The sequence below is a fragment of the Eptesicus fuscus genome, chromosome 7 (assembly GCF_027574615.1).
Source record: "Eptesicus fuscus isolate TK198812 chromosome 7, DD_ASM_mEF_20220401, whole genome shotgun sequence".
Lineage (NCBI taxonomy): Eukaryota > Metazoa > Chordata > Mammalia > Chiroptera > Vespertilionidae > Eptesicus > Eptesicus fuscus.
Window position 1 is genome coordinate 56,425 of NC_072479.1, and position 23,831 is coordinate 80,255.

At 42.0% G+C, this 23,831-nt stretch overlaps 1 protein-coding gene across 2 annotated transcripts in view; it reads left to right on the forward strand.

Annotated features, from left to right (window-relative positions):
* The first annotated feature begins 411 nt into the window (after window positions 1-411).
* The window catches only part of LOC114229382 (tubulin alpha-8 chain), a 75,098-nt gene continuing 51,678 nt past the window's right edge, over window positions 412-23,831 (forward strand). The window contains exons 1-5 of one of the 2 annotated variants that reach the window (XM_028138483.2): window positions 412-999; window positions 2,420-2,560; window positions 3,000-3,289; window positions 4,944-5,087; window positions 7,508-10,295. In XM_028138483.2, the coding sequence (XP_027994284.2) occupies window positions 767-999; window positions 2,420-2,560; window positions 3,000-3,289; window positions 4,944-5,087; window positions 7,508-7,593 (894 nt within the window). In that variant the 5' untranslated portion in view covers window positions 412-766 and the 3' untranslated portion in view covers window positions 7,594-10,295. Of the gene's footprint in view, window positions 1,000-2,419; window positions 2,561-2,999; window positions 3,290-4,943; window positions 5,088-7,507; window positions 10,296-23,831 lie in introns of those variants that run through there. The other variant, XM_054718654.1, reaches the window with a different exon arrangement.

A 23,831-nucleotide genomic window follows, 5' to 3' on the forward strand; every position in this document is an offset into this window, starting at 1 on the left:
GCACTCAAGTACTGGATAAAAGTGAGCTGGGCCTGGAAAGGCGGTACAAGCTGTTGTTTCCTTTCAGTGCCTTTCCTGGTCTGCCCTAATTGCTATTCCTACAGATGCTGAGAAGAGTGCATTTGCTCTATTTCCATACCGGAATGTCTTCTGTCTGGCCTCTTCTAGGTCTGTAAGAGGGCCAACTCATCTCTGAACATAACCTCACCTTTGATATTCCTGGCCTCAAAGCACTGCTGTCAGTTTGTTTTCTCCTGGAAAAAGCCAGTTTGGGGGCGCGCGGCATGCTGGTGGTTGTAGTCCGAATCTGCCCATTTGCATTACTAGAGCTAGAGCCGAGGGCCGGAAAACTACAACTCCCAGAGGCCCGCGCTCCGCCAAAACCATGCTGCAGAGCCGCGAGAACAGGAAAGATAACGTTTATGCCTTGGGTGAGTGGCTCTGTCTTCGGAAGTAGCGTACACTCGCCTTCTCCCGGGGCTTAGGTGCATCCGTACACGTCGTGGGGACCGAGAAGCTAGGCCAGGTACTGAGGCGCGCAGCCGTTCTGCACAGCGAAGGAAACTGGTTCCCCAGGTGCCGGGCGAGCCCAGCTGTGGCCTTAGCATGTAGCCCCTTCTTTTCCTGTCCAGGACTCGGCCTCGGGAAGGGTGGTGGACCGGGCTGTGAGGGCTGCCCACTTCTCCCGGGCCGAATAGGGCTCTCCTGGAGCCCCGGGGCGGGGCCACGTGGACGTCTGTGGAGACAGGCCTCGAACCAGGCTGCTATGAAGAGTGACCCGTCGACGACAGCTGCAGCCCCACTTAGGGGGGTCGGGGGTGCCCTAAGCAGCAGCGAACCGGCGCGCGTCGTCCTGTCGCCGGCGGCGGCCGGGGCTCTGCTGGAGGAGGCGGCCGACCACTTAGTGGTGCACCTGGACTTCCGGGAGGCGCTGCGCACCTGCGAGCGAGCCGGCCAGAGCCTGAGCAACTCCGCCCTGGCTGACGGGCCTGCGGGCACGTACGTGCGGGGCTTGCCTGGGGAGGGACCAGCATTTCGGGAACCTGCCATTCCCAGAACGTACACAGGAAGCCTCTAACAGGCTGATGTGCCCATTCTACAGAGAAAACTGTGCCCCTGAACAGAGCTTAGCCAATTCTTCGCTCCCTGCTCCAATGTGATGGCGTGATGGGAAGATAGAATGTGTATTGTATTAAATTATTTCCATAAGCAGGCTCTGTCCTTTCCTAGGTACATTCCGCATCCCTAAGTTGTTCACGTCTGGTCTTGGCTGATGAGTGGGAATAGGGTTCTGGTCCTGCTGAATAGCTGGATTAAAGAATCAACCTAGAGAAAGAAAAACCTTGCCCTGCACTGCCTTTTCTAATGCTGCTAGCCTCTTCTGGAACTTGAGGACATCATTTCTCTGTGGGTTGTAAAATTGGATTAGATAACACATTAGATGGTGGGTAGAATAGTCAAAGCTGAGGAGCCCTGGTTGTGATTTTAGGGGTTGTATGGGGGCTTGTTACAGTAAACGAAGACTGGGATTCCTGGTGCCTGGAGGTACTTCATTGGCTGGCACTAAGGCCGGTAGATTCCCTATACCACACTCAGGCTCCATGCCCATTTCTTCACACAAACTGTTAGTTCCAGCTCTCTTTCCACCCACACACCTGTGTTGCAGGTGTACTTTTCTCTTTCTGGCATACAAAGGGGAAAGTACACCTGCATACAAAGATGTTGGGCAAGCCCAGTGGTCAGCAAACTCATTAGTCAACAGAGCCAAATATCACCAGCACAACGATTGAAATTTCTTTTGAGAGCCACATTTTTTAAACTTAAACTTCTTCTAACGCCACTTCTTCAAAATAGACTCGCCCAGGCCGTGGTATTTTGTGGAAGAGCCACACTCAAGGGGTCAAAGAGCCGCATGTGGCTCGCGAGCCGCAGTTTGCTGACCACGGCCCTAGCCGGTTTGGCTCGGTGGATAGAGCATCGGCCTGTGGACTGAAGGGTCCCAGGTTCGATTCTGGTCAAGGGCACATGCCCAGATTGTGGGCTCATCTCCAGTGGGGGGCATGCAGGAGGCAGCCAATCAATGATTCTCTTTCATCATTGATGTTTCTCTCTCTCTCTCCCTCTTCCTTCCTCTCTGAAATCAATAAAAATATATATATTTTAAAAAGATGTTGGGTAAGAGTTGATTTGCCTCTAGGAGGTTTATAGGAACTTTTAATTTCTAGGAGAATGGGCAGTTTTCTCTACATTGGGGCCCATTAGACCAATTGTAATTGTGAGGACATTTTGAATACTAATGGGGAGGATGGAAGTAATGGCTGCTAAATTGGAAGGTGGGGAGGAACAGTCCCAGGGTGGAGATGTGAATGGAAATGGAGGGGGACCGCTTCTAAACCTGAGTTGGTTTTTCTGCTCACAGTTCCTTAGAGGTGAAATGCTCCCTGTGTGTTGTGGGGATCCAGGCCCTGGCAGAAATGGATCGGTGGCGAGAAGTTATTTCCTGGGTTCTTCAGTATTACCAGGTCCCTGAAAAGCTACCCCCCAAAGTCCTGGAGCTGTGGTAGGTCCTTGTTACTGACTCATTGGATCATTCCAGAAATGAAGACTTTTGTTCTCTTCAGTGCCTAATATCTCCTCTTCCACATTCCCTTCCATTTTCCTCCAAATCTGATTTTTTTTTCAGACCTCAAAACAGCACTAAAGGATGAGGAAGGAGGGATTTAAGAGTGGGTCAAAGGAAAGAGGAAGAGTAGAGGATACTGGGAATAGGAGATGTAAAATGGGATGACAGAGTGGAGTGTCATAGTGGAAGAGAACTTTTTGCTACTTTCTAGGAATTCTTAATTCTTTCAATGTCAGCATTCCATAAGGGAGAGCTGGAGGACACAGGGAAGGAGTTGGATAAGAGAGTATAGTGGTTATGAGAAATGAACCAACTGTGGAACACTGACTGTTGTGTTTTTTGGGGGGTGGGGGGATTGGATTATTTGGGGCTGCAGTGTTCTTTTATACAGCAAAATGCAAGAGCCTGGAGCCATGCTGGAAGCGGCCAGTGCCTGGATCCAAGACCCAGACAATCAGGGTCTTCCAGAATACACAGCCTTGGTAGAACTTTACCTACAGCAGGTGCTACTGCCTCTGGGCTGCTTGTCGGAGGCTGAGAAGCTAGTGGTGGGCTCTGCAGCCTTCAGTGAGGAGCAGCGGCTGGATGTACTCCAGGTCATCAGCATAGCAAGGCAACAGCAGAAACATGAGCACTCTGAGGAGGACCAGAAGCTAAACCAGGAAGGTAGGATATTATCCTTCTGTGGCTTCTTTAAAGTGTAGTTGTGGGCTTTCCTCTGGACCTTGGGGTCCATCATGACATTCCTGGGAGCTTGGGAGCAATTCTTTCTATGAGTATCTCCCAAATCACAGAATCGGAAACCGGTTGAGTTGCTTAGAAAGTCCAGACATGCTGAAGTTGGTAGTGGAAAGAAAATCTTCATATGGGAATGTGTTGCTGGGTCTCAGGACCTTGATTCTTTTCTCCTAAAAGTCACCATCTCCTTGGGGTCCTCTCATTAGATCTCTTGCCTGTCCTATGCTGGGCTAGGTAGGATGTTATTCCTTTAAATGCTAGTGCAAATGAGGTATGCTTGGGGATAGCCAAAAGATAATGAGAAACTAACATGATAACTTGGTAACTTGACTTATGAGGTAAAAATTACTTATCTTCAGTTTGAGTGCCTCTGCTCAATCTCCCATCTGCCTCACTCACCAGACCTCTTGGGTGTCTTTTCCAGTGATTGATATCCACCCCCTTCATGGACAGCCCACCTCTGCACGTTAGAGTGCAGATTTATAAACTGGCTTCTGTAGAGAAACCACTTCAGGACTCAACACCACACACCTGGCTAGCATCATACAAGGGGAACCTGCAAAGGGGTGGGTTTGGGTGTTGATTTGTTACAGAGGGACTTAAAGGTTCCTCTACTCCAGACCCTTCCCCTGGTTCTTTAATCCTTTTCATCTCCTTTTCCTTGAGTGATCTAGACTTCTAGACTGTATATAAATACGTTCAAGTGCAGAAATTCACTATCTTCTAAAGCAGCTCATTTTATCAATGGCAGTTCTGTAAGGAAATTGTTCTTTATCATGAATTTCAGTTCCCCCTTCCCCCATCTTGGTGGTTTCTGATGTATTGGTCATAATATATAGAATAGGTTGAGTCCCTTTTTTTCCCCCCACAAGAGCTGTAGGAGACTGTAATACTGTTGTCTTAAGTGTTGTTGTTGTGTATGCGTGTGTGTGTGTGTGTGTGTGTGTGTGCGCGCGCGCGCGCGCGTGCTCTAAAGAACATGAACCTGCTGTGACAGGATCACTTTTTTACAAACAGGACATGTTGGCTTCAGGGATTACCTATGACCCCCCAAGCCCTCTGCCCCTCCACCCATGGGGAGGAAGGGGCAGAAAGGGGTTTGATGGCAAATTCAGAGTATTCTATCGGGACTGGGCACCACTTGTTCTTGGGTTGGTAGTGTTCATTTTTATATTCATAATCCAGGACCTTTGAATTCTTCACTATGTGTGGTAAGTGCCCTTTGTTTTCCTGCATTATTGTGATACTCAAGACCTATTGTTCTGTGTAACTCTATGCATATATCTTAGGCTAAAATATAAATAATGTTATAAAATAGGATATTTAGAAAAACACCAAATATGCCAGATTTTCCTAGCTGAGTAGATGTGGTGTGTCAAAGTCCTCCCCTAAGGAAATGATAGTCTGGTGATATAGTCCTTAAAACATTGTTGAAGCTTCGGAATCTCCTTTAGAACCATTTTATGAATTACATGAGTTATAAAATTACCTTTTCAACTCTTATAATCAAGCTCAAAGTTCAGATTTAGGGAAGCTGGTTCCTGTGACTTACCTTACAGTTATGCTCTGTCTCCCTGACCAGACTCCTCCCACAAGTTTCTGTCACTACTGATGTTGCTTCGCCGGCTTTGGGACTCTGCAGTGAGCCACCTCCTTTCCCTGCCCTTCAAAAAGAGCCTCCTGGCCACCTTGATTCTCTGCCTCTTGGTGGTGAGGTTTGATCCAGGTAAGTGATAAAGCCTACCTCTCCTTCTGCCCTTCCTGGAGAAGGGGCAGTTGACAAGGGCTGGGCCTGTAGGAGCCCTCTTGGGGATGGAGGTACCTCCTGTGCCATTTCTTTGAGTCTCTTCTATAAGGAGGAAATGCTGGACCTGAACAAGAGCTGGCCCAGCCCACTTAGGAGAGACTAGTGCTGTGTCTATGAGAGCAGTCTGGAAAAAATCTACCCTGCTGACTCTTGAACATTGAGTTTGAGTCATTATCATCTACTTACCATGTACTTTATGCAAGATTGAACTCTGAATAGAACTTCAGAGTTAAAAAAAAATCTTCCTCATCATATGTTTAAAAAACTGTGTTAATTTAAAACATATTAAATTGTAAATTAAATACTTATACATTTAAAAAACTATGGAAAATAGGAAAAATTTAAAGAAGAGAACAAATCACCTGTAAGTCTGCTATTATAATGGTTATACTTTCAGCATTTTTTCTATGTATAGACATATATGGATATAAGTAAATTTTGCATATGATAAGTATTTTTTGAAACATGGCCTTAAATGGCGAAATATTATTCCAATTTACAGTAAGTCCAATAATTGATTTTAACAACTCCCCATTGCAGAACATTTTGATTATTTCGTATTCTGTTTTCTGCAGTGCTGTAAAGCAGACTTGAGCTCCCTAAGTACTATTTGGGAACAACCTTAGTTATTTCCTGAGGATTAATTCCTCAGACATGTAAGCACTGGCCTCCTTTGCAAAGGATAGGAGTTCACGCTTTTAGATTTTTTTTTCCTCTATGTGAGTTATGTCTAATCTCTACTCTTCTCATGAATTTAGACTTAGAATACAATTATATAACTTTTAAAACTGGAGGAAAAACTGGAAACCTTTATTCCAGTACTTTTCTTTCTTTTTTCTTTCTTTTCGGATTGAGAAACTTGAGAACCACAGAGAAAAGTGACTAGCCCAGGATCACACACAATTTAACTTTCAAACTGTAGTTTTTTATTTATTAATCTTTAGGTTTCCATTTCCCCCATTTCCCTTTCTCTAATTCAGTGAGCTTTTTTTTTTTTCTTTTTTGTATTACTCAAAGTTGTCTTTTTCACCCCTTTGCTGAACACTGAGCAGGAATTCCCTCTGAATAGCTCTGTATGCTTTGGGAAAGAATCACTAGTTAGCCTCAGGTAAGCTAAGATAGTTTGTATTCATTCATATCTATCCTCTGACTTTTTAAAAATTTATCTTTATTGACCCACTGTGTCCTGCTCCTCGCCGCACCCCCCCCCCCCCCCCCCCAGGCCTTCACCCTGTCCAGGGGTTGGCTTTAGCTCAAGCAATTACTTCGTCATGGAAGACACTATCCTCTGACTTTCTCCATTGTTCCAGAGACTTGATAAAAATTTAGGAAAATTTTTATGGTTTTTTTAAGCCCTTTCATTTCATAAAGGCTGGTCTCCTAAGTGCAGATGGCAAGAGGCCATTTGAGCTTGCTGTTCGCAAAGCTGCTCAGACTTCTTCAGAAGTGCCCTGGCTGATGGTCCTGGCCTTCATTGGTAGTCATGACTCATTATAATGGTGTTGTTATGGGAAAGGAGGACTCATGAATGGGCTGCAATTTGACCTCCATAGAAAGGATATACAGAAGGTAGTCTGTCAATAGCTTTCTTAAAAAATAACATTTTCCTTTTTAAGAAAGAAAAAAAAATCAGTTAAAAAATCAGGAATTCAGCCCTGGCTGGTGTGGCTCAGTTGGTTGGAGCATTGTTCTGTATACTGAAAGGTGGCAGGTTTGATTGTCGGTCAGGATACATACCCAGGTTCCAGGCACGCTCAGGAGGCAACTGATCAATGTTTCTCTCTCACATCAATGTTTTTTTCTCTCTCTCTCTCTTCCTCCCTCTCTCTAAAATAAAATTAAAAAATTAAAAACAAATCAGGAATTCAAATAATGAAAAACAAACCAACTCAGCTTTAAGACCAAAGAGGCGAATTTTGCTTTAATTTCAGTATATTTAAATATGATAAAAATAGGTAATACTATCACATGGCTCCAAATTTAAAAGATATAGAAATGAATTGTAATAAAAAGTCTCTTCCCAAATTCAACTCACCAGAAGCAGTCACATTAGCAGTTTTTTGTATATCAAAAAGGTAAAACATAATATATTTGAATCTTTTTCTCAGCAAATTTAAGATCATTATAATCCAAGTGAAGAAAGTATATTTCAGAGAATATGTCCTAGAGAAAGTGGAATTCTTTATTGTTGAGGAAATAACATTAAGCATCAAAATATGCTTCCAAAAGAATCCTTATGTTCCCAAGTTGGTAGAGTTCCTGAGGGTGGGAAATGGGACTAAGTGAGGAGGAGGGGAGTGAAGGAAGATACATTGACAATAATATTCTTTTCCCTGCAGCATCTCCTTCTTCCCTGCCCTTCCTCTGCAAGCTGGCTCAGCTCTTCCATTGGATCCGGGAGGCTATGTTTTCTTCTGTCTACTAGCTCTCCATCCGTGACTGAGTGGTCTTTCCCATTCACCTCAGCCTCTCCACTTCCCACAGCAGAATAACTCCTCAATGGCACCAATTTCCTGTTGCTGGCTGGGCCCCTATGGGAGTGGGGCCAGCTTAATTCTAGGAAGAGCTAATCCAATCACATGAACTGTCTTGGCTGGTGTCAGGTCTTATGGAAACAAAGTGGGGTCAGAGGGCACAAGCCCTCCAGAACAGTTCCCTCTTATACCCAGAGATGCTTTGTTAAGGAGGAGTTTGGGAATGGAGAGTGTGTCTATGAACCATTCCATCTTCTTGGCAAAGGCAAGGGGTTGATTTAGTCATGGTGTGAATGAAGCCCTTTGAACATCTTACCCTTGGACCAGGCCTTTAGACAGAGTGCCACCTGCGAGGGCCTCTTCTTTTCTCTCTTATGCTCCTCTTCATGCATCTGGCCTGGTTGTTTATCTGTACACAATTTCCATGGTTTTGCAATTGGCTCGAAACCGCCTGGGCCCAATCTCTATTCAGACCAGGGCATGACTTTCAGAACCACCCAGGTGATTACTGAAAACAAAATGAGTCTGCTTTGCTCTGCTCACTGGGTAAAGTGATCTTGCTTGGTGCTTCTTGGGCTTCAGCTCAGTTTTCCAGGCGGTCGGTGACCAGCCCCTGTTTTGTTACAGTCGGTGTCTCTTTCCCTCCTGTCAAGCCCTTCCCCTGCCATGCAGTAGTATTTTTGTGCTTTGTCTAATGGCTTTTTCACCAGTTCTGCCTGAATCCTTGCTTTCTGGTAGATACTTGCTGGTTTCCCCCTTTCTATATCCTATTGTAATTATAATTTGTTATTTGTATAATGCAGATGTTTTTCTGCTTGTTGTGGCCTTGAAAAGTAGGCCAGCCTTAGAGGTTGATGATCTGAAAATGGAATTGGGTAATCAGGGGAGCTGGAAGGGATGTGCATAGAGGGCTGGGGAGAGGGGAGACATGGGTTTTGCAGGCAGTGAACAATTTTATTCCTTGTTAGGGAGAGGAGATATGGGGCCTAAGAATTTGAGCACCTGAAATATTTCAGCATTTTCTGTCACTGGACACAAGAATCTTAGGTGTTTCTGTGCAAGTAAATGTAAAATACTACTGTGCCATCGAGATTATGCAGGGTTTTCCAGCAGGAGCTAGCCAGCAAACCATCCTCTGCCAGGAACTCTGTCAGTGCTGATGCCAAGAATAAAGGAGGTGCTTCTGGCTTTTCGTGCGTTGATTTTCAAGAATTGCAAGTCAACAATTTCTGTTTAGTAACATGGGTAGAGTAAGTAAACTTCACAGGCCATTGGGAGATAAGTCCCAAGATATGATCCAACTCTAGGAAACAAATCTTAGCCTTTACACATGGACTTTTAATAGAGTTAACAACCCTAGGAGAGGAAGGGAGACAGATAAGCTTTGAGATCTCTCCTTTAGAATGATTTCTTAAAATGAAAATCTGGTCCTGTTCACTACCCTAAACAAAATTTTTAAGGCTTCCCATGACCCATAGGATAAAACCTATATTCTTCCTCATGGAATTTCAGGCCCCTTATGCACTGGTTTTGGCTCACACTTCCACTCTCATGTGGGGCCTCTATTTCTTAAGCACACTGCCCTCTAGCTGCCCCACCAACCAGTTTTCACACTTCTGCTGTTCTCTGTGGAAGGTCCATTTCCCTCCCCGCTTTTTGCCTGATGAGCTCCTCAACCTTCCAGACTCACACAAGGTTACCCCTGGGAATCTTTTCTTAACGCCCCCTACTTCCATCCCCTATTTCATGTCCTTTCTGTGGTAGTGACTCCATGGCCTCATAGTTGTGACATTTTTTGTTGCCTCCAGGACCATGAGATATTTAAAGCTGGGAAGTATGGCTCAATGCCATGTTTAAGAGTCAGGTTTGGATCCTCATTCCACCACTCTGTGGTTGTGTGACTGTTGAAAAGTGATCGAACCTCTCTCAGCCTCAGTATTCTCATTTATAAGTGAGTTCTTATCTCACTTTGCATGAATAATTGATATCCTACTTATGAAGTGTTTAACATGTCATCCTGACCCAAGTGAGAGCTCTCCTGAAGGGTAACTGCATCTCCATTGCCCAGCCAAGTGCCTAGGAGTTAGATGTTCAGAGATATTTAAAGGGATGAATTGATATAACTGATATGATAGGAGCTCTGTGTGCTTTTGGGGTTTGTATTGTGAAAACCTTGAGTATAAAGAAGACCTTACCATGCCCAACTGTCTCTCCCTGAAATTCCCCATTATTGTTCTTGCAGCCTCCTAGGTTCTCTATTTTGTGTTTTTCCTGCACTCTGCCCTCCTACTTTCCTAGTCAGAGAAGGAATTCAGACCAGAACTTCTCTGATGATTTTGATTTTTCTCAGGATGAAGGCTAGCACTCATGTCATTCTTCAACTCTGGGCTTAACAAGGTCAGGAGTGAAAGGAGGATTTCCTCTTACACTTACACCTGTGCTGCCAGTACAGTAGCCATTAGCCATGTGTGGCTCTTGAGCATTTGAAATGTGGCTGGTCCAACTTGAGATGTTCTTTAAATGTACAATACACACTAACTTTTGTAGACTTAATACTAAAAAAAGAATGGAAACTCAATTTTTATATTGATTGCATGTTGAAATGATAATGTTTTGGAAATATTGGGTTAAATAAAATCTATTATTAAAATTATTTTCACTGTTTCTTTTTACTTTTTGTGGGGCTACTAGAATGTTTAAAATTACATGTGGCTTATATTATATTTTTCTCAGACAGTACAGTTCAACACACCTAGTACATCAAGTTCCGAGGGGATGGAAATCAGAAAAGCAGCATTGTATGGTGGAATATTGCAGGATGGAAAGATCAACTGTTATAGCACATTTTTTAATATAAGTTAAGGAAGTTGAGACTCAGAGAGGTGAATTGATTTGCCCCAAGTCACTTAGGCTGAATAAGACCAAGGACACATGACCCTCAAGCCTAGTGTTCCTTGCACTGCACCGTGATTCTGCCTCACTGCCTCACTTTCCCTCACTTGCTGTTTGGCTGATGCTCACTGTTAATTAATATGCAGGTGTACCTGGGAGGGGTAACTTCTGCTAGAGCTAGTTGATTAGTTCTACATGGTTCTGAGAGAATATAACATAGAACAGATATTTTAAAATTTAGGTATGCTGAGGAGAGCCAGAATGGGTAATACTTTTCTGTGGTCAGATGGGAGGCTGGGGAAAATGGCATGGGGTGGGGAGGAGAAATTAGGCTGCTGTGGGCAATCATGGGTGGAAGTAGGGGGGCAGTAAAACAGATAGTGCTAGTGGAGGATGTAGGGTTCTGCTTCTAGAAAGGGGTTAGACGGGACCAAGAAGTACTTTATAGCTTTGTGCAGGTGATCTCCATTCTATTGCATATATGTGTTAATGCCCCTGCTTCCAGCCCCTATTTCATGTCCTTTCTGTGGTAGTGACTCCATGGCCTCATAGTTGTGACATTTTTGTTGCCTCCAGGAACCGTTGGAGTGAGTTCGTTGAAGCTGGGAAGTATGGTCAATGCCATGTTTAAGAGTCAGGTTTGGATCCTCATTCCACCACTCTCTGGTTGTGTGACTGTTGAAAAGTGATCAAACCTCTCTCAGCCTCAGTGTTCTCATCTGTGAGTGACTTCATACTTTGGATTAGCAATTGAGATCCTACTTATGAAGTACATATAGGCTGTTTAAAAATATATTTAAAAATGTATGGTACAGCCCTGCTGGCGTGGCTCCGTGGATGAACGTTGACCTCTGAACCAAGAGGTCACCGTTCAATTCCCGGTTGGGGCCCATGCCCGGGTTGCAGACTCGATACCCAGTGGGGGGCGTGCAGGAAGCAGCTGATCAGTGATTCTCTCTCTTATCATTGATGTTTCTCTTTCTCCCTATCCCTTCCTCTCTCTAAAATCAATAAACATATATTTAAAAAAATATGGTACAGAATTCAAAAGTTTCAAAAGGGTATTCATAGAAAGAAAGTCTTTTTTTTCTACCTCCATTCCATATCCCCCAGTTTTCTACCCAGAGGCCTCCACTGTTGTCAGTTTGTTTACCCTTCCAGAGCTAATCTCTGATATTAAGCTTTTCTTTCTCTTACATAGATTATTGATACTACACACATTATGCACTCTGTCACACTTTAAAAAACGTTAATTTTGGATAAACTGTTTCTTATCAGCTCATGTAAAATTGTCTCATTCTTATTAGCTGTGAGGTATTCCATTGTGTGGTTGGATCACAGTGTATAAGCCCCAGGCCCATTCCCTTTTTTACTATATTAAAACTTCTCTACCATTTCCTAAGCTTAGAAGCATATAACCCCCGAGTTTAAGGTAACAGGTAATGGTCATGTCTCTTTCCTCTTACTTTCTGGCAAACATAGAGCAGTCTGTATAGCTTGCCTGGTAACTACCATACCACAGTGGAGAGATAAGAGCAGGCCTTTCACACTCTGGACATTAAATATTTTCTAAATGTAGAATGGCATTAAAGCATCCTCTGCTATCTGGTTAAATCTGCCAAAAGAAATGGCAGGAAGAGGAAGGCCTGATGTGAATTGCAAATTGGGCAACTATCCACTACCTCACCCTCTTTTCCTATCTTGCATAGGAAAACCTCTGGGCTAAAGGACTTTTATTACCGAAACCCACAGGGAGGGCCCCTTATAACCTGGTGCTCTTATTCTCTGGCTTCCTTAGGCAAGCTTCCTGCAGGCTGGCCAAGGCCTTGCTCACCACCCTGCTGTAGCACTTCTATAGAACTTAATTCACGGAGTGTTTGAAAGAAAAAGGTTGGGCCCTTTTCTCCCTATGGACTGGGAAGAAGTGAAATTAAAGACAATGGGAATATTGTCTCTAGCAATCTATGAAATCCATCTCTGTACAGGGATATAGACATTGTTTGTCAACCTCTAGGTCTCTTGATAAAACAACATATATTTTTCTTATCTTAAAGCAATGCATATATATTTTAGAAAATATTTTTAAAATATGGGACTTGTGATCCTACCCCTCAGAGATAAGCATTGTTAATAATGGTTGATTATCTTTCAGTTTTAATTTTTTTAAACATCAAAACTTCTTGGAAGCCCAGGAGTTTGAGAACTTGTAAAAAATAGCAGTTTGCAGACAGACTGGTATATGCATGAGATGAATTAGCTGGCTCCATGAGGAGTCCTCTGCTAGGGAAAGTGGGATGATCTAGGAGAGGGGAAAGCAGGGACTGCAGGTTATTATTTTCTGCGGTGGCTGAAGAGCTTGAGGTGTCAGTGAGCGCTGCGGAGCCCATAGTGCTCACTTTACCAACAGGGCCAGATCTCAATAGTGACATTTTATGACCCACTTCTAATTTTAATACTGACCCAAGCTCATATTTGTGTGTGTGTGTGTTTTTTGTCTGAAACATTGTTTTTCTTTTCCTTCCATAGTATGTCAGGTTACCTACATCTAGCCAGATTCTTAGAAAAATAATGATTGAGTTGAGAAAACGAATTTATGTTGACTCTACTGCACTGCCATATGCATTTTAAATGACCCAGAGGAATTATCTGCATTAGTAAAAATGGATTATTGATTATGTCTTGTTATTTAATAGTTGAGGGCTTTTTGAAATTTAATTTTTTTATAATACAATTTTTTTGTGGTTTTTGTTTGTTTGTTTGTTTAAAGTATTACATATGTCTCCTTTCTCCCCTATCGACCCTTCCCCAGCCACTTCTACCCCCCAGGAGAAGCCCTCACTGTCCCAGTGTCTGTATTCATTGGTTATGCTAATATGCATGCATATAAGGCCTTTGGTTGATCTCTTACCCAGCCTCCCTCTCTTCCCCCACCTCGCCCCCCCTGCCTTCCCTCTGAGGTTTGATGGTCTGTTTGGTCTTTCTCTGTCTCTGGATCTATTTTTGTTCATCACCTTATGTTGTTCATTATATTCTACAAATGAGTGAGATGATGTGATATTTATCTTTCTCTGACTGCCAAGCTCATATTTAACACTCTTCCCCAGCTGCTATTTTTAAGAGCCTCTTTGAAACTTTTAACATTCCTTTGTCACTTTTGAACTATCTGAGATGGGGACTGACAGCATAAGATAATATTTGGAGACTTGATGATTTTGATTAGTAATTGAGATCCCACTTTGCTTTTGATTAAAAAACAAAAGGATTTTTTGCAGAAGTATGTCAGTACAGAAAAAAAGCCACTTTAACAATAACATCTGGCGGGGATGTGGAGAAAAGGGAACCCTTGTGCACTCTTGGTGGAACTATAAACTTATATAGCCACTATAGAAAACACTATGAAAGTTCATCAAAAAAATTAAAAGTAGAACTACCTTATGACCCAGCAATCCCACTTCTGAGTATTTGAAGAAATCAAAAACACTAATTTGAAAAGATATATGGATTCCTATGTTCATGTAGCATCTTATATAATAAAAGCCCTAAGGGTGTAACAACCTGAATGACAACCAGGGGCTAGATGCTCAACCCAGAAGGAGGGGGAGGGGGGCACAGTGAGGCCTGGAGGCGCATGCTATGGCCCAGGGATCCCAGGAACCGCAAGCCCAGAGCTTTCCAATAAAAAAATAAATTGGGGGAAAAAAACACAGCTGACGCTGCCACCCTTGGAAGAAGGGCTCCAGGAGGAAAAGGCCCCGCCTTGCCTGGCTGACGTGCTGCCGGCTGGCAGGGACTCACCGGTGACGCAGGAAGCGCAGCCCCTCCTACTCCAAAGCCTGTCGCACCAACAGCTGCACTATGTCCAGCTCCAAGGCAGATGCAGCTCTGCTGGGCCACCTTAGCTCGGACTTTAAGCTACTGGCTTCCTGTCCACCCCTTCGCATACTACGGTTGTTTGGGGGTGTGGCTTCGTCTCTCCCCCCCCCCCCTTTTCGCCCCCCCCTCCCAGTCAATAGCACCACAGCACAGCCAAAGAGTGGCAGGACACAGCCACCAGTGCTGACTGGGCATTGATTTGGCCCTGTGACTGACATCCATGTGCAGTTAAACTGCATGTTTACATTTGTAGGGAATCAGGGCAGCCTGTTCCTGCCACCAGCGTCACCTTCTAGGCCAGTGATGGCGAACCTATGACACGCGTAGTGCTGACACGCGTAGCCATTTCTGATGACACGCGGCCGCTGAGGCGGCTGCATGCTGAGGATGAAACATTTGCGAAATAATGTTTTTTCCTCAAAGTGACACACTACCCGAGTTATGCTCAGTTTTTTGGCGAAGTTTGACACACCAAGCTCAAAAGGTTGCCCATCACTGTTCTAGGCTAAGAAAGACCTGCTGATCTCCATGTTTCTCCTCTGGTCTGGAATCAAAACCCCTTGGGGATGAATGATACCAGCAATGGCCCCAACACATACTTGGTGTCACTGTCACAGACATTCTCAGTCATTATTGCACGTTCCTCAGCCCGCAGTGCCCTGCTCCACCCACTGCCACTCCTCACCTGTCACCCACTGAAGACCACCTTATGTTATCCTTTCTGAAATGTGAGCAAGATCTCAAATATCCCCTTGTCAATAGCTCCCTTGCCCTACCTTTCTTCCTCTAAAAACCTTGCATTTTAAAAATATATATTTGATTGATTTCGAGAGAGGGAAATAGAGATAGAAACATCAATGATGATAGAGAATCATTGATTGGTGCCTCCTGCACATTCCAAACTGGGGATCGAAACCTTCCCTGGCTCCTTCCCCCATCCCTCCCCCAGCTAGCAGGCACCCAAGGAGAGGGGAGAGGCGGGGAACCTTGGTGTGGCGGGGCGCCGAGGGCTGTGTGGGCATCTGGCGTCTGTTCTTTCTGCACCTGGCCTGGCCACTGTCACCTCCTCTCCCAACACCACCAGGGCTTCTGGGCCCTGATAGCCTGTCAGGCCTAGGAACCCCACCCTAGGGGTGCATGAATTTCGTGCACCGGGCCTCTAGTTATTTATAATAGCCAAGATATGAAAGAAATCTGGTTGTCCATTGATAGACAAATAGGTAAAGAAGGTGTGATATAAATACATACACACACAATAAATATTATTCAGCAATAAAGAAGAATGAAATTTTGCCACCTGCAACAACATGGACGGACCTAGAAGGCATTATACTAAGTGAAATAAGTGACACCGAGAAAGACAAATACAGTAAACCCTTGATTTTGTGGACATTGATTTAATGGACTTTGGATTTAATGGGACAAAATTTCTGGCCCATATGTCATATGTGAAAATTAACACTCTATTAATTAAATTTATTTTAAAATATTTTTATTGATATCAGAGAGGAAGGGAGAGTGCATAATGTGTGTAGTATCAATAATCTATGTAAGAGAAAGAAAAGCTTAATATCAGAGATTAGCTCTGGAAGGGTAAACAAACTGACAACAGTGGAGGCCTCTGGGTAGAAAACTGGGGGATATGGAATGGAGAGAGATATAGAAACATCAATGATGAGAGAGAATCCCTGATAGGCTGCTTCTTGCATGCCCCACACTGGGGATTGAGCCCACAACCCTGGCATGTGTCCTAACCAGGAATTGAACCATTATCTCCTAGTTCATAGGTCGATGTTCAACCATTGAGCCACACCAGCCCGGCCACCCTATTAGTTTTAAAATGCTTTTAAGCAAGATTTGCTTATAATTAAGTCAACAGGTTATTTTTTAAATTAATTCACTGTGTTTTTTTTAAATATATTTTATTGAGTTTTTACAGAGAGATAGAGAGTTAGAAACATCGATGAGAGAAAAACATCGATCAGCTGCCTCCTGCACACCTCCCACTGGGGATGTGCCTGCAACCAAGGTACATGCCCTTGACCGGAATCGAACCTGGGACCCTTGAGTCTGCAGGCCGATGCTCTATCCACTGAGCCAAACCAGTTTCGGCAATTCACTGTTTTTTTTTTAATTATTTTTATTTTAAAAAAGTTTTCATTGTTGAGAGTATTACAGATTTCCTCTCTTTCCCCATTGCTCCCCTCCACCCAGGTCCCTCCCTGCTCCATGCCTTCACCACCCTGCCATCTGCGTCTGCGTCCATAGATAATGCAAATATGCACATAAGAACTTTGGTTAATACCTTCACTCTGAGATTCAACAGTCTGTTTCATGTATCCATGCCTCTGATTCTATTTTATTTCTCAGTTTATTTTGTTCATTAGATTTCCATAGTTTATTTTGAATTTTATTATTTTTATTTAGAAAATACCTTTATTGTTGAAAGTACTACATATGTCACCATCCTGCCCCCCCATTGATCTCCTCTACCCAAACCCATCCCCCACCCCAGGCCTTCACCACCCTATTGTCTGTGTGAGTTATGCATATATGCATACACTTCTTTGGTTGATCTCTTTCTTACCACCCCTCCTCTCCGCCTTCCCTCTGAGGTTTGACAGTCTGTTCCATGCTTCTATCTCTGGATCTATTTTGTTCTTCAGTTTATTTTATTCATTATATTCCACCTATGAGTGAGATCATGTGATACTTGTCTTTCTCTGACTGGCTTATTTCTCTTAGCATAATACTCTCCAAGTCCATCCATGCTGTTGCAAATGGTAAGAGTTCTTTCTTTTGCATAGCTGCATAGTATTCCATTGTGTAAAATTTTTATCCACTCATCTGCTGATGGGCACTTGGGCTGTTTCCCAATCTTAGCTATTGTAAATTGTGCTGCTATGAACATAGTTAGGGGTGCATATATCTTTTCTGATTGGTGTTTCTGGTGTCTTGGGATATATTCCTAGGTCAAATTACTGGGTCAAATGGGAGTTGCATTTTTAAATTTCTGAGGAAACTCCATCCTGTTTTCCACAGTGGCTACACCAGTCTGCATTCCCACCAGCAGTGTACTTTTCTCCACATCCTCACCAACACTTGTCATTTGTTGATTTGTTGAAGATAGCCATTCCGACAGGTGTGAGGTGATACCTTGTTGTTTTGATTTGCATCTCTCGGATGATTAGTGACTTTGAGCATTTTTTTCATATTTCTCTAGGCCTTCTGTATGTCTATTTTATAGGAGGGTCTATTTAGGTCTTTTGCCCACCCTTTAATTGGATTGTTTGTCTTCCTTTTGTTAAGCTGTATGAGTTTCCTATATATTTTGGAGAGTAACTTATCAGATGTATATACAACTTATCAGATGTATCACTGGCAAATATGTTCTCCCATGCAGTGGGCTCTCTTGTCATTTTGTTGATGGTTTCTTTTGCTGCGTGGAAACTTTTTATTTTGATGTAGTTCAATTTGTTTATTTTCTCCTTAGTTTCCTTTGTCCTAGGAGATGTATTCGTAAACATATTGCTACATGAGATGTCTGAGATTTTGCTGCCTATGGCTTCTTCTAAGATTTTTATGGTTTCATGTCTTGCATTTAAATCTTCTATCCATTTTGAGTTTATTCTTGTGTGTGGTGTAAGTTGGCAGTCTAGTTTCATTTTTTTGCATGTACCTTTCCAATTTTCCCAAGTCCATTTATTGAAGAAACTATCTTGACTACATTGTGTGCATTTGCCTCCTTTGTCAAATATTAATTGAGCATAATGGCTTGGGTTGATTTCTGGGTTCTCTGTTCTGTTCCATTGCTCTATATGCCTGTTCTTGTGCCAGTACCAGGCTGTTTTGAGTACAGAGGCTTTGTAGTATAACTTGATATCTGGTATTTTGATCCCTCCAACTTTGTTATTTTTTCTCAAGATTGCTGTGGCTATGCTGGATCTTTTTTGATTCCATATAAATTGTTGGAGTGTTTGTTCTAGATCTGTGAAATATGCCCTTGGTATTTCAATAGGGATTGCATTGAATGTATAGATTGCTTTGGGTAGTATGGACATTTTAATGATGTTGATTCTACCAATCCATGAATACGGTATATTCTTCCAGTTGTTTATATCTTCCTCTATCTCCTTTTTCAATGCCCTGTAGTTTTCCAAGCACAGATATTTTACCTCCTTGTTTAAGTTTATTCATAAGTATCTTCCTTTTTTTTTTACAAAGATAAATGGAATTTTTTTAAGTTTTTCTTTCTGAGGGTTCATTATTAGTGTATAAAGGTGCCATAGATTTCTGGGTGTTAATTTTATATCCTGCTACATTGCTGAATTCATTTATTAAATCTTGTAGTTTTTCTATGGAGTCTTTAGGGTTTTCTATGTTACAATATCATGTCATTTGTGACATGATATTGTAACATAGATATTGTAATAATGACAGTTTTACTCCCTCCTTTCTAATTTGGATGCCTTCTATTTCTTCTTATTGTCTGATAACTATGGCTAGGGCTTCCAGTACTATGTTCCACAAAAGTAGTGAAAGTGGGCATCCCTGTCTTGTTCCTCTTCTTAGGGGAAATGGTTTTAATTTTTGCCTATTGAGTATGATGTTGGCTGTGGGTTTGTCATATATGGTTTTATTTTTTTTATTTTCTTTTAAATAAATCTTTATTGTTCAGATTTTTACAGATGTTCCTCTTCCCACCCCCCATAGTTCCCCTACACCTGATTCCTCCCAACCCCATGCCACTGTCCTCATCCATAAGTGTAAGATTTTTGTCCAATCTCTTCCCACACCCCCCACACCTCTTTCCCCCCCGAGAATTGTCAGTCCACTCCTTTCTATGCCCCTGATTTTATTATATTCACCAGTTTATTCTGTTCATCAGATTGTTTTTATTCACTTGATTTTTACATTCACTTGTTGATAGATATGTATTTGTTGTTCATAATTTTTATCTTTACCTTTTTCCTCTTCTTCCTCTTCTTAAAGAATACCCTTCAGCATTTCATATAATCCTGGTTTGGTGGTGATGAACTCCTTTAGCTTTTTCTTGTCTGTGAAGCTCTTTATCTGACCTTCAATTCTAAATGATAGCTTTGCTAGGTAGAGTAATCTTGGTTGTAGGTTCTTGCTGTTCATCACTTTGAATATTTCTTGCCACTCCCTTCTGGCCTGCACAGTTTCTGTTGAGAAATCAGCTGACAATCATATGGGTACTCCCTTGTAGGTAACTAACTATTTTTCTCTTTTGCTTTCAAGATTCTCTCTTTGTATTTTACCCTTAGCATTTTAATTATGATGTGTCTTGGTATGGTCCTTGACACCAAGGATTCCTCTTGACATCTGGGATTCCTCTTGTTTGGGGTTCTGCGCACTTCCTGGACTTGTAAGTCTATTTCTTTCACCAAGTAGGGAAAGTTTTCTGTCATTATTTCTTCTAATAGGTTTTCAATATTTTGCTCTCTCTCTTCTTCTGGCACCCCTATAATTCGGATGTTGGTATGCTTGAAGTTGTCCCAGAGGCTCCTTACACTATCTTCATATTTTTGGATTCTTTTTTCTTTTTGTTTTTCCAGTTGGGTGTCTTTTGCTTCCTCATATTTCAAATCTTATGTTTGATTCTTGGGGTCCTTTGGTCTACTGTTGAATTTCTGTACATTATTCTTTATTTCAGACAGTGTATGCTAATTTCTGACTGGTCCTTTTCCATTTTTTTGGCATTCTCATTAAGATCTTAAAGGTCTCACTAAGTTCCTTGAAGGTTTCTAGAAGATTCTTGAGTAACCTTATAACTGTGGTTTTGAACTCTATATCCAGTAGTTTGCTTTCCTCCATTTCTTTCATTTGTGACATGTTTCTTTGTCTCCGCATTTTGGCTGCTTCCCTGTGTTGATGGAGTGGCTTTGTGTGGTAGGTGACCTATAGGGCCCAATGTTTCAGCTTCCCCAATCACCTGAGTTGGACACTCTTGGTGCACCCCTTTGTGGGCTGAGTGCACAGTCTTGTTGTAGTTAAGCCTTGATTGCTGTTGGTACACTGGGAGGAATTGACCTCCAGGCCAATTGGCTGTGAGGACCCACTGTGTCTATAATGGAAGAACTGCTGTGCTGGAGACACCCTTATGGGGCAGAACTTCCTTCAGTGGGGCTTTGGTGCTTACTGAGTCTGCCTCTGTAGTGTGTCACTTATGGATGTGAGGAGTTGAAATCTGGTGTCGTCTCACACTGACCACTAGGTACACTGGCTCCTGGATCTCCAAGGAGTTGCAAGGTCAGCTCTGAGGCCACCCAGCAGGAGTTACAGCAAGATCTGCAGATTTATCCTCTTTGCTTGGGCTTTGGTAGTTTTGGAGCTGACCCAGCTACAGTTTGTTAGGTTAAGCTGCGATAGGGCATGCCATTCATATGCAAAAGCTGCTGCGCACAGTTTGGTTGGGTTTGTAAATTTGGTGGGGCGGGGTCTCAGGGAATCACTAGGGCATGGCAAACAGCGATGGCTGCAGGTCAGCCCTCTCTGTGTCTCTGCGTTTCCGTTTCCCCACATCCTGCGCCCCAGCGCAGTAAACAATGATTCCTGCACGCAGGAGAGCCACCCTCGCTTTTCTACCCGATGGTAGACAGTCCTGCTTCTCCCCATAGAAGTCTGGGTCCCCAGAGTCTTGCCAGAAACTGGAGTTCAGAGCAGTCGGGAGCTTGTGTCTTCCTTCGGATTAAAAAAAACAGTGTACCCAGTCACCAGCCCAAGTCATGCGCCTCCATACCTCTGCTTTTCCGTGCCTGTGCACGTCCTACCCGGTCTCAATGCACTTTTCTCTTTTCTTCTAGTTGTAGAACTTCTACTCAGCCAGCCTTCCTGTGGTTCTGGGTGATAGACATTTTGTCTTTTAGTTGTAGTTTTGGTGTGGTTGTGAGAGGGCAGCACATACAAGTGTATACCTTATGCCACTATCTTGGTTTCTTCATATATGACTTTTATTATGTTGAGGTGTGATCCCTCTATTTCCATTTTGCTGAGAGTTTTTGTTTGTTTTTTATCAAAAAAGGTTGTTGGATTTTGTCGAATGCTTTTTCTGTATCAATTGATATGATCATGTAATTTTTGTCTTGCAATCTGTTTATGTGATGTATCATATTTATTGATTTGGGAATATTGTACCAGCCTTGCATCCCTGAGATAAATCCCACTTGGTCATGGTGTGTGATCTCTTTAATATATTTTTAGATTCTGTTTGCTAATATTTTCTTGATCATTATAGCATCTATGTTTATCAGGGATATTGGCTTTTAATTCTCTTTCTTTGTAGTGTCTTTAACTGGTTTTGGAAGTAGGGGAATTCTGACCTGATAGAAAGAACTTCAAAGTGTTACTTCGAATAATGACAGGAGGAAGTAAAACTGTCATTATTCTGGAATTTTTTAAAATAATTTGAGGAGGATAAGTGTTAATTTTTCTTTGAATATTTGGTAAAACTCTCCTGTGAAGCTGTCTGGACCAGGGCTGTAGTTTGCTGAAAGTTTTTTTTTTTTTTTTCAATTACTGCTTCAATTTAATCAGTAGTTATCAGTCTATTCAGGTCTTTTGATTCTTGCTGATTGAGTGTTGGAAGATTGTATTTCTCTAGGAATACCATACATTTTGTCCAGGTTGTCCAGTTTGTTGGCATGAAGTCATTCTTAATATTTTTTACCATCTTTTTTATTTCTGTGGGGTTAGTTGTTTCTTCCTCTGCTGGAAGCTATCTGTTGTCTACACTATCATGAAAGTGCAACAAGGAACTTGGAAGGCTGATGGACCTGGAGTTTAGCAAAGGCTAAAAGCTATGCACTGATTGTTCTGTCGAGACAATGGTGGCTCAAGCAATTTCCTGAACTAATAGTCTCAAAGTAAATCTTTACTAATATTTACTGACCGTTAAGATAGTCTGTCTGCTACCAGATTGCCTGAGTGACTAAGGGCAAGATGTGTATTCTAAAACTGAATAAAAGCTAACAGGGCCTGGGCCCCAGTGAAGCCTTTCCCCTAGAGAAAGGTTCTCCACCTGGCTCCCCATAATTTCTAAATTCATTTCTTGTCTAATGTCTTCATTTGTGCACAGCTCCTTCTCCAGATCCTGAACCCTATCCGTGCTGGTTTCATCTTTCACATTCCCCTCGTTTGTTTCTGATTTTGTTTATTTGGGTCCTCTCTCTTTGTTTCTTGATGAGTCTGGCTAGAGGTTCATTAATCTTATTTATCTTTTCAAAGAACCAGTTTTTGTTTTATTGCTCTTTTATATTGTTTTTCTCACCTGTATGTCATTTATTTCCACTCTGATCTTTATTATTTTCTTTCTTCTACTCACTCTGGGCTTTTCTCGTTGTTCTCTTTCTAATTCTTTAATTTCTAGGATTAGTTAAATTTATCAAAAGTTTTTCTTGTTTTTTAAGTTAGGCCTGTAGTCCTATGAATTTCCCTCTCAGTACTGCTTTAACTGTGTCCCATAGACTTGGGTTGTTTTGTGTTCATTTTAATTTGTTTCCAGGATGTTTTTTTTTTTTTATTTATTCTTTGATCTCTTTGGTAACCCATTCTTTGGTTAATAGCATGCTATTTTGCCTCCACATGTTTGAATGTTTTTGATTGTTTTTATTGTATTTGATTTCAAATTTCATTCCATTGTGATCTGAGAAGATGCTTGATATGATTTCAATCTTCTTGAACTTATAGAGTCTTAGTTTGTTTCCTAACATGTGATCTGTCTTTGAAAATGTTCCATGTGCACTTGAGAAGAATGTATATTCTGTAGCTTTGGGATGAAATGTTCTGAAAATTTTAATTCCATCTAATCTAGTGTGTCCTTTAGGAGCACTGTTTCCTTGTTGATTTTTGTGTAGAAGATCTATCCAGTGATATCACAGGGGTGTTAAAGTCCCCTACTATCATTGTATTCCTGTTGATCTCTTCCTTGGTATCTTCCAGAAGTTTTTTTGTTTTTTTTTTAATGTATTTGAATGCTCCAGTATTGAGTGTGTTTATGTTTCCCAGAGTCATATAATCTTTTGTATTGATCCCTTTTTCCTTATCTCTTGTTATGTCCTCCATTTTGAATTCAGTTTTTTCAGATATGAGAATTGCTACTCCAGCCTTTTTTTTTTTTTTTTCCATTTCTATTTGCCTGGAAGATTTTTTTTTTTTTCATCCCTTCACTTTCAGTCTGTGTGAGTCCTTTGTTCTGATGTATGTCTCTTGTAGACAGCATATATATGGGTCATGTTTTCTTATCCATTCAGCTACCCTATGGTTTTTTTATTTGAGCATTTAATCCATTTACATTTAAGGTTATTATTGATAGGTACCTGTTTGTTGCCAATTTTATTCTTTATGCCTTAGTTTCTCTCTCTCTTTCAATTTCTTCTTTTTACAACAATCCCTGTAGTATTTC